Consider the following 10,000-nt stretch of genomic DNA (forward strand, 5'->3'; position numbering starts at 1 on the left):
CTTCAAAAGCTTTAGAAATGCTGTGCAGTACTGCTAGTCTTTCTACTGCAAAACAATAACAACCCTCTATATCGAGGTGTCAAAATACAGCCTAATTAGATGCACCAGTACAATCATAAAAATATATATATCGAGGTGTCAAAATACAGCCCAATTAGATGCACCAGTACAATCATAAAATAATATCCTATAAACAACAATCCATTATTATTATATTTAATGAAATGTAATTTTACAAAACATCATGAAGATGAAGTGTTTGTGCTTTTTTTTTACTTTTTTTTTTACTAAATTTGATCAAGTGGGCCGGTTTGAACCTCCTAGAGGTCCAGTTCTGGTCCACGGACCAGATGTTTGACACCCTTGCTCTATATTCTCTAATTTTGTAATTTAGTATTAAGTGAATTTTGTGTGACAATAAGTGAAATGTGTGGTATCACAGTGATAGAGCTCATTATTCAAAATCAACATGGATGACACACAGTGGATGACCAAAAAAGAAATACACCTCCCTGTACTATAAGCAACTCAAACACATCCTAAAATACACGCTGACACGTTCTCTAACTCCAGACTTCATTCTGCCACTTAGTCTCTTCCTTTTTCTCCTAAACTGACTTTAGCCCAGCTGCATCTGCCAGAGGTTATTTTACACTACCTTCATTCAGGGTGACCCATGAATCTCTATGACCTCTGAAGGATAAAGACATATTTCATCCAGACAGTACAACAAGTTTTTTTTTCTGTGCATTGCCTCTTGACCTCGAAACGTGGCAGTAATCTCTCAGGAATAAACACAAACTTGAGGATATCTCAGAGCTTTCCAGAGAAGCAGTGCTGTTTAAGAGTGTCCGCAGAAGATACAGCTCAGACATGGTGACTGTTTCACTGTGTGGTTCGGTGGTGAAGTGGTAACACTTGGGCAGGCAACACGATTTAGTACACGGAGTGAGGATTTGTTGTACAAGCCGTCATCATCTGAGTGTTAGCGTTTGCTGATTATCAATTGAAATTTAAACTGGGTTGTCAGAGCACAGTATTTGCTTTGTTTTAAATGACAGCAGCCAAAGCAAACTAATTTGTCAACCGACAGGGCATTGGTCTAAATAAATCCTGAATGTGACCTGGTTTGATATTTGCAGCCACCAATGACCATTCTCCAAGGATAATGAATACTTCCAACAAAACCTTGTCTATTAAATGATTCTGAATACAGCAGCTGGTGAGGCAATTTTTGCCATCCTGCATTATGGGCACTATATTCCGTTTGCACTACTTTGTGCCATCTGCTGCCACAGGTCGAAGCCAGTTCAATTAGAGACGGGTATTAACTAATTGAGGACAACTAGCGGTGAAAGGTGTCCCAACTTTTGATCGTGTTAAACACAACAGCTGTGTGAAAACCCCATTTAATAGCCTTGATATGATCGTCTAAGGCAGTGTTTCCCAAACTTATCTTCTGGGACACCCATATTGTAAAAGTCACAAACCTTCGCAACCCAAGTCAATAGACATTATTCGTAAACCCCTGGGGAACATGATGCGAGACGACCCAAAAAAAAAAAAATCTCTTGTGACCCACCTGGGGGTTGCGACCCAGTCTTTGGGAAACAATAGTCTAAGACAGTGGTTCTCAAACTTTTTCTACTCTGTAGCACCTGAGAAAACATGGAGCTCTCTGTGTACCACCACAATGACCAACATTAGAATATAGCAGCACAGGCCTTCCCTGTTAGCATTAGCACTGCAGGAGAGATGGTTATAAATGTTTAAAAATGTTTATAAAAATCTTTATGTTTAAATGTTGTATTAATTGAGCATGATATGTTTCAGATTTATTCAATTAAAAATGTAAATGTGAAAATATGAATTTTCCCCGCGTACCACTGGAGAGTGCGTACCACAGTTTGAGAACCACTAGTCTAAGACATTGTTTCCCAAAGACTGTTTCCCCAAGAGTTCACGGTCATCGCAACAGCTGTCTGCCTCCAACGTCAAAATGGCTGCCAGCTGTGGTTATGTCTCTGATGTTTGTTTTTTTTAAATAGTGTATAATTAATTATAGCCTATGTGTTTAATGTTAGCATTCTGTCCTGTCTTTCTGCACGCTAGACAAAAGTGCAAAAAGCCGCCACTAACCCAGACTGTGTTCTAGAACCGATTAAACACAACGTAACAAGAAGCACTTGAACAACGTTCTAATCCAATTAAAACAAGACCGATTGTAGAACGGAGAGTAGGTCGACGCGACGCGTGGCGACTGCATTCACGCGTCTCACTTTAGCAGAGCACAGACCTTCCCGTCGGTGTTTTTGAGTTATACTAACTGCTCGGCCAACAATAAAATATCCTCATTAATGTTCAGAAATTGGTCAAGTACACTTTTTTTTTTGTGATTTACGAATAATGTCTATTGACTTGGGTGGCGAAGGTTTGGGACTTTTAAAATATTGGTGCCCGTTCGATTGTAAACATCAAATTTTGATGTCTCATTAAAACACTTTTAACCCTGCAAATCAATCTTCCCTTTCAAACCAAACACAAACTGAACATGTATAGAAGACATCAGGCAAAAACCTGCACTTTCTTTCCTGCTTTTCCTAATTTCATCACTTATTGTAACTACGTTCAACAAATCCCCACTTGCGATCCGTACCTGCAGCAGCAAAAGGCCGTAAAAACGGCAACAGCCTACGACGGGCTCGACACCCAAATCGGTAAGCAGAGACTGTCAGTTCTACAGAACGCAGCCTTGAGCTAAAATCTCGGGACAAGAGCCGAGGAGCAGCAGCTGTCTCCATGTGTGACAGATGGATTACGATGTGGACGTCCACCTGTCTCTCAACCATAAAAAAAAAACGTCTCTATTGAGAATGTTTGGAGCAAAAAAAAAAAAAAGAACTGAGCAAATTGAAGAACTATGTATTTCAGTAAATGCAAATTGTGAATTAGCCAAGTGTAATTTGTATGCATGATTTCATTTTTTCTCTTCAAAATCCCATGCCTTTATTGCTTTTCTCTTTACTTAGACCAGTGAATTTTAGATAATACTAATCCAGCAACACTTACTTGCTACTTCCAGTGATGCATTGTGACTTATGGCCTGGCCCAGGTAGTTTCGAGCAACACACACATAACTGCCGTCGTCAGGCTTGCTCCGTCGCCCGTGGATGATGCGTAGGAAGAAGAGGGAGCCACTGGGCAGTAACATCCGGTGGGAGCGAGGGTTGTCACGGTCGGTCTCCACGCGTTCTCCGTCTTTGTACCATTCCACCGTGGGGGTTGGACGACCTTCTGCCTTACAGTTAAGAGTCGCCGGTTCTCCTTTGGACACAATGAGGTCGGAGGGGTGCTCCACAATGTGAGGGGGGAAGTCTTCCTGGCGAAGACGAGACCCTGAAGAAATAATGCAACGGTGATGATCAGTTTATGTCATGAATTCGATTGAAACGTTCGAATGTACCTTAAATACACGCTTTTATTTACACATAACGCAAGGCAGAGGTTTCATTTCCCTGAGGCACCTCAAGCCTAAAATAACATCTCAACCCCTACTGTTGCATTGTGGGAGCAGAGCAGTGATCTATATCCACCACCTCTATGAAGCTGAATTTTGAGTTATACCTTTTCATACTTCTCTCAACATTTTTCCAATTAATTCTATCACGTGAGTTAAAATATATTACAAAACAAATACATTAACCTACTGTTACGTCTTTCAGTTCCAGCAATACATAGAATTGTTTTTCATCGTATTAAGGAAAGCTAATTTATCTCACTTAATCATGATTTCTCCACCCCGGCATCAGCAATTACAGGGTAACTGTAACCTGTCCTACATGAAATCAGCAGATACCAGTGACAGAATACCTGCTGAAATTGACAATGGTCAAAAGCACACGTGTCAAACTCAGGCCCACAGTGTAATTAAATTTGGCCCACGAGATCATATCAAATGTGCACTAGAGTTGGTCCGCCGTTATATAGGCCCTATATACTGGCAGGATTTGGAGTATTAGCGGTGTGTGCGCTAGGTTATAGCTCATACATTTTGTTTGTTTGGTTTTTTGTTGCTACTGATGTGTGTTTATAATATTAAGCTTTGGTTGTTCCAGATTCAATGTTTACACAAAACATGAACAATTGCCCTCAATTTTTTAATGGCCCGCAACATCGTCCCAGTTTTAAATTTTGGCCCACTGTAAATTTGACTTTGAGTATCATGAAATGATAATATGCTTAATATATTGTACAAATTTCCACAATAAATTAAACTTAATTTGATTCTGATTTTACAAAATTTTAAATGTGGCTTGCTCGGCAAACCTTTTACAATACCTGCTTTTGTATTTCTAACTGAAAAGCAGAAAGCAGGCTTTTATTTTAGGCTAAGGCAGAAAGAATAACCTGGGGATAAGAACAGGCAAGAGGAAAAATAAAAACAGGAATCAGTTTGAATAATGCAGCAGAGTTCTGCTGAGAAGATGCGAGACTCTCAGCTAAATCGGCAGGGATGTGATAGGAAGTGCCTCTGTCGAAAAACAGTGCCCCATGTGGTTTACCACCGCGTATGCACCCCTTATTAAAAGAGACGCTGAACGTGAATTAAATATATACAGTTTTTCTTTTATTTAGCTGGATTTTTTAATCATTTTTTTAAAGGAAATGATTGATTATGAAAGCTGAATGTGATTTTTTAATCATTTTTTAAAGGAAATGATTGATTATGAAAAAGACAAATACAGTTTCCATCACTCTGCCTCCAATCGACTGGAAAAATGAGCTTGTTTGTGTACGTGTGTGTGTATGTGTGCGCGTGTGTGTGTTTTAGTGGGCCGTACCACTATTGTTCTTTTCAACCACTGACACCACAGCACCTGAAACTGTGAAGCCCACCACAGTTATGTGAATCAATACGTCCAGTCAGAGCCACACTAACAACCACAAAACTACCTCTAATCCAGGCTACACTGCTGAGTTGTCAATCATCCTCGTTCTCATCTCATCTCATGGTCTTTTCAAAGAAAGCGTGCGAGTTCCTGCGAGGCAGTGGACACCGAAGAAAACAGCCTAATTAGGTTCAGGTACGCAGCTCCACTGCCTCTGCACATCTCGTATTCCATATGAGTCTTCGCAACCCCCCACGTAGCCAGGTGTGAACAGAAAACACACATCCAACCATTTTTAACCAGCTACACAGAAATAACTCTCTGACTAGAGAGTACCTGATTCTTCAGGGATTCTTTGTTTTCTCCCTCTGTTCAAAGACTTTTGATTGGATTGGTTGATTGGACCCTGATTTGAATTTATTGTTATTATTTTTATTATTTCATACAAAAATATTTTTAATTTATTTTACATTGACAATTTGTATAGAACTGAAGAACCGACAATGTTGTTAGGGTTTATTTAATGTTTTTAATAATACAAATTAATGGACTTGTGTCAGCGATGTAACTGTAAATAAGAAACCCATGTCCCTAACCTACACTAACACAGTGCTGTCATCATAATCTAGGACAATGCTGTCAAACTCATTTCGGTTCAAGTGTCGCATACAGCCTGATTAGATGTCAAGTGGGCCGTACCAGTACAATCATAGGATAGTAACCTATAAATAACAAAGAGTCCGTCTTGTTTCACTTTATATACATGAAGTAAAGTATGTTAGATTATTCTTTATATTTAGTGAAATATAATTTTGTGAACATGAACAGTTCGTGTTTTATTTTATTTTGAGAACTTTGAAAACATCAAGCGGGCAAGATAGAAACCCCAAGCGGGCCGGTTTTGGCCCGCAGGCCGTATGTTTGACACCACTGATCTAGGACAAAGTAAAATCTGATTTTGACTTACACTTGGGAGCCACTTTAAAGGGCAAAAAGTTCTAAAGAAAAAACAAAAAAAAACTATACTAACGAAAGAAAGCAAAAGTAGCACAATCCAATGTATGGCCTAAAACTGGCAAACATAAACAAAGCCAGCTAACACATATAGCAACGAGTTGATGTAACTAGTTAGCGAACTAGTTGGGCAGTTTTAACGCCATGATGGAACATGACTTTTTTAGTACTGTACATTTACAAGAGATGGCAACATAACCGCGAAACGCTGGATGCAGGATAAAGTAACTGGACACTCATGTTGACCATTGGTGTTAGTGTGATTTTTTGCGTATTATTCTTAATTGCATTTCTGTGAAATATTTAAGTAATTTCAACTGTAAAAAGTTTGGATTTTTCAGTTGGAAATCTAAAATGGTCAGTCGTGAGACTAGAAATGACTTGTTCTGATCTGCAGAAGCATTTTCTCGTTTGTATGAAGGTGAATGTGCTCATGGCCCTTTTAAAGTGCACAATCGCATCTGCGCTCATCTGCATCCAAACTTAAAAAAATAAATACAGCTACCGAAAGCATGAATTTTAAAATGATTCATTTCAATACATGTTTTTTTTTCCACTCTGTCTAGACATGTTAACCTAAGGCCGAACAATACAAACAAGGGAGCTGCCGCGGCCTTTGGCCCCCTACTCGGTTCACATGCTGCTTTTCTTGTACTTAATTGTGTGGGGCTGATGCCTGAGGGTCTGTGCAGTTCCCTTAACACCCTGGCATTAGAGAAAGACAATAACAACAAGTGGGCGTCCAGAAGACCAGGCGTTATCTGCAAAAGGCCAGCAGGCGTCTGATAATCAGTATGCAAAAAAAAATAGACAAAGATGCCCAATGAAAAACATACACACACAGGGGAGGTCTTTTTTTTTTTTTACACCTGTACCCTTATACATTTTTGCTTTCCGGCATCCCTGAGGCGGTAGTGATGTTTTGTGAAGATTGGGGGAGAAAAGGGAAGCTTTGAGATACCACAAAAAAGACAGAAAATTGAACATTTCTGTGGTCTATTGTTTTGGTCAAGGAGACCGGGGGTAAAGAAAAACGTTTTTTTCAAAATGTTCAAAAATAGGAAAAAGGATAGATGGGTGCTGTGTGTATAAGGGCAGGCCAGGAATATGATGATTTGGGAGAAGGTGATTATGAAGACAGGACAATACTGGGATAGACCATAAGACAATAGGAACAGATACAACTGTGATAAGAAAAAGGCTATAGAAATTTAAAGAGCGTAAGCCTGGGGTTTTAAATCATAGGTTCAGACACTTCATGCTGTACAACAGTGTTTTCAGGCCATTAAATGTTTTATTCAGTAATTATTTACACTACAAACCATCCATGACTAGCGATGTCTGGTTTAAACCTTTGCCGATTTCCAAAATGCCAATATTGTTCAAGCTCTTAATTAGAGAGAGAGAGAGATAGATGAATAGATGGATGGATGGATGGATGGATGGATGGATGGATGGATGGATGGATGGATGGATGGATTCCCCCAAACTGCTGTAAACGTCTCAGGACCCAACAAATGATATTTGGCTGTGTTATTGTGTTTTCTTTATCGGAGGAAATAGATAACAATTCTTATTCTTAGATATGACATAATTATAATGCGAATGTCAGGCTAACATAATGGAATAAACAGAAAAAACCTAATCACAAACATTTAGCATTTGAAGTAATGTTTTTAATTTAAAATAAAATCTCCAAATGAAGGCTTACGATAGTTAACGGGAGCGGGTGATTGAGCTGTAACTGCAAATGATAAGACCATTCTCACTGATGGCAATCAAAAAAACAGCAAAAGTGTCACACAGCATGGCAAAAACTCAACACAATCATTATTTTTTTGGAAAAGTGTTGTAAACTCTTTAAGCTGGGGGGACTTTTAAGAAATGTGTGACTCCACGTTTGGACCCAGTTTGGAAAGAAAAACCCCAATTATAAAAATAGAAGACAGACAAAAGTCACCTGACAGTAACTGTCAGTGTGGTTCCCTCAAACAACTGATAGAAAAGCAGCAGGTGACATTTATTAGAACAGAACGCAGCAGTCCTACTGCGTCCCTTCAGTCCAGCTGACAGGTGCGTGACACAGTCAGCTTATACAGTGACTTACAAAGGAAGACTACCTGAGCTGCGGTGGCTCAGAGGCGAAATCTTCCCTGTAGAATTGCAGGATTACCCGTGCTCGAGTGTCAACACCAGCCTGGAAGAGTGAGCCGTCACAGACGTCGCCATTACAGGGAGGCAGACTGTGTGGGAGGCTTAAAAGTGAGCAGTAAATGGAGGAGATCTGTCTTGTTAAGACTGAACTTTTGGCAAGAGACCGTAAAAGTCACTTCACTCCTCTGTCTTGGTCACCAGCGCCTGAGACTAAGGATCAAAGTCTACACTTTTAATGGTGACAGAGAGATTTAGAGGAATTCGACTGGTTGACAGTATTGTATTGTATTGTATTAATACAGTAATGTATTCTATAGAATCTTTTTCGCGTGACAATCCAACCAAAACTTCAAAGACCTGGACCAAAGTACCATCCATCTTTAACTACTGCAGGCCGTATACAACAAATACTTTGAGATGATTAAAACATTCATTTAGTTCAACAGTCTCTTCTAAGCCACCAGAGAAAAATGTGTCACTGGGTTCGATTGATATCTATTCATAACACACTTTACTTGAGAAAAAAAAGGAATTGTTGTACCTTTTGATCGATTTAGTCTTTTTCACTGAGCCAAAAAAATAATGTTTCCATAAGTACATACTGAAAAGTGTTGTTGGCTGTTATTCCAAAGACAAATTACCAAAGAACAGTAACCGTAAAAATATAAATTCCAGAGGATCCTCCATTAACACCAGAATTCTTCTCCTTAGGTGAGTTCAAACTCACATACATCATGATCTAGGACACAAAAACATCAGAAGAGTCTGACTTGTGGGCGCACAATGAAACGCAAAAAAATAAATAAATAAATAAATAAATTTAGTCTTAGTTTTAGACTTGTGACTAAATGTCATTTTAGCTCTTTCTTATTTTATCGAAAATCCATGTATTTTAGTCTGGTTTAAGTCACCAGAGATTATTTCAGATTAGCATTTCGCTGTATATGTAGTACATGTAATGTATTAATATATCTAAAAATACGTCATGCTATCAGTGTACATGTATTATTATATCTAAAAATACGTCATGCTATCAGTCCTTTCTTTGAGCAGCCAAGAGAAGAGCATGTGCACACCCAGTGCCTTCAGATCTCTTTAAACAGTATTAGCAAGGGAGATTGGAATCACACTGAAGTCATGCATTATTTGTTTTTCTACCACCTGCCATTTTTAACAACAGGGTGAACTGAGTGTAGCAGTCTCCTGGAAGAGAGTCAAGGTCATAGACAATGATAATGCCTCCTAATGCAGCACCGAGATATTCAGTGCATGATATGAGCTGGGTGGGAGTGGGGGAAAAAAAAGAGGAACTGTGATAACAGCACACAGACTGACAACTGCCACTATAGACAAATCTGTCTGCTTCGGTTCAAGCTGGTTGATTACATTCCATTCCATAACAGGTTGATTAAAAGACAGTAAAATTCAATATTCTAATGTCAAGAAAATATTTTTAAAAACATCAAAATCTCATAATTATTCGTCTGCGCATCGGCTTTTAAATTGAATTTCATTAAGAACTGTGAAAAATAGTTCTTAATGAAATTCAAAACAGACCACATAAACATTTGAAAGGATCAAATGATGGAACGCCACCTGAAATGTTTTCTGAGTTGTCTGGAAATTACCGCACACTGATTTAATAGGCCGTTGATATTTACTCAGGCAAATCTTCAGAGCAGGGGTGTCAAACATATGGCCCGTGGGCCAAAACTGGCACGCTAGGGGGTTCAATCTGGCCCGCTTGACGAATTTTGAAAGTGAAAAAATGCACCAACACTTCATGTTTGTGATGTTTTGACAAATGATATTTCATTAGATATTAATATTTTCTAATATGTGTACTTATTTTCTGAAAATCAAAACAAAAAAATTGACTTATTGTTATTTATAGGTAATTATGTTATGATTGTATTGGTCCGACCGACTTGACATTTAATCAG

General features: G+C 38.8%; 1 protein-coding gene across 8 annotated transcripts in view; it reads right to left on the reverse strand.

Moving 5' to 3' along the window:
• LOC103394758 (roundabout homolog 1-like) overlaps positions 1–10,000 on the reverse strand; it is a 76,906-nt gene that overhangs the window by 52,755 nt on the left and 14,151 nt on the right. For all 8 annotated transcript variants that reach the window (XM_025065557.1, XM_017041910.2, XM_017041909.2 and 5 more), the window contains one exon: positions 3,070–3,396. In XM_025065557.1, coding sequence (XP_024921325.1) covers positions 3,070–3,396 — 327 coding nt within the window. The remainder of the gene's footprint in view (positions 1–3,069; positions 3,397–10,000) is intronic.

This window comes from Cynoglossus semilaevis, chromosome 19, assembly GCF_000523025.1.
Source record: "Cynoglossus semilaevis isolate Cse_v1.0 chromosome 19, Cse_v1.0, whole genome shotgun sequence".
Taxonomy (NCBI): domain Eukaryota; kingdom Metazoa; phylum Chordata; class Actinopteri; order Pleuronectiformes; family Cynoglossidae; genus Cynoglossus; species Cynoglossus semilaevis.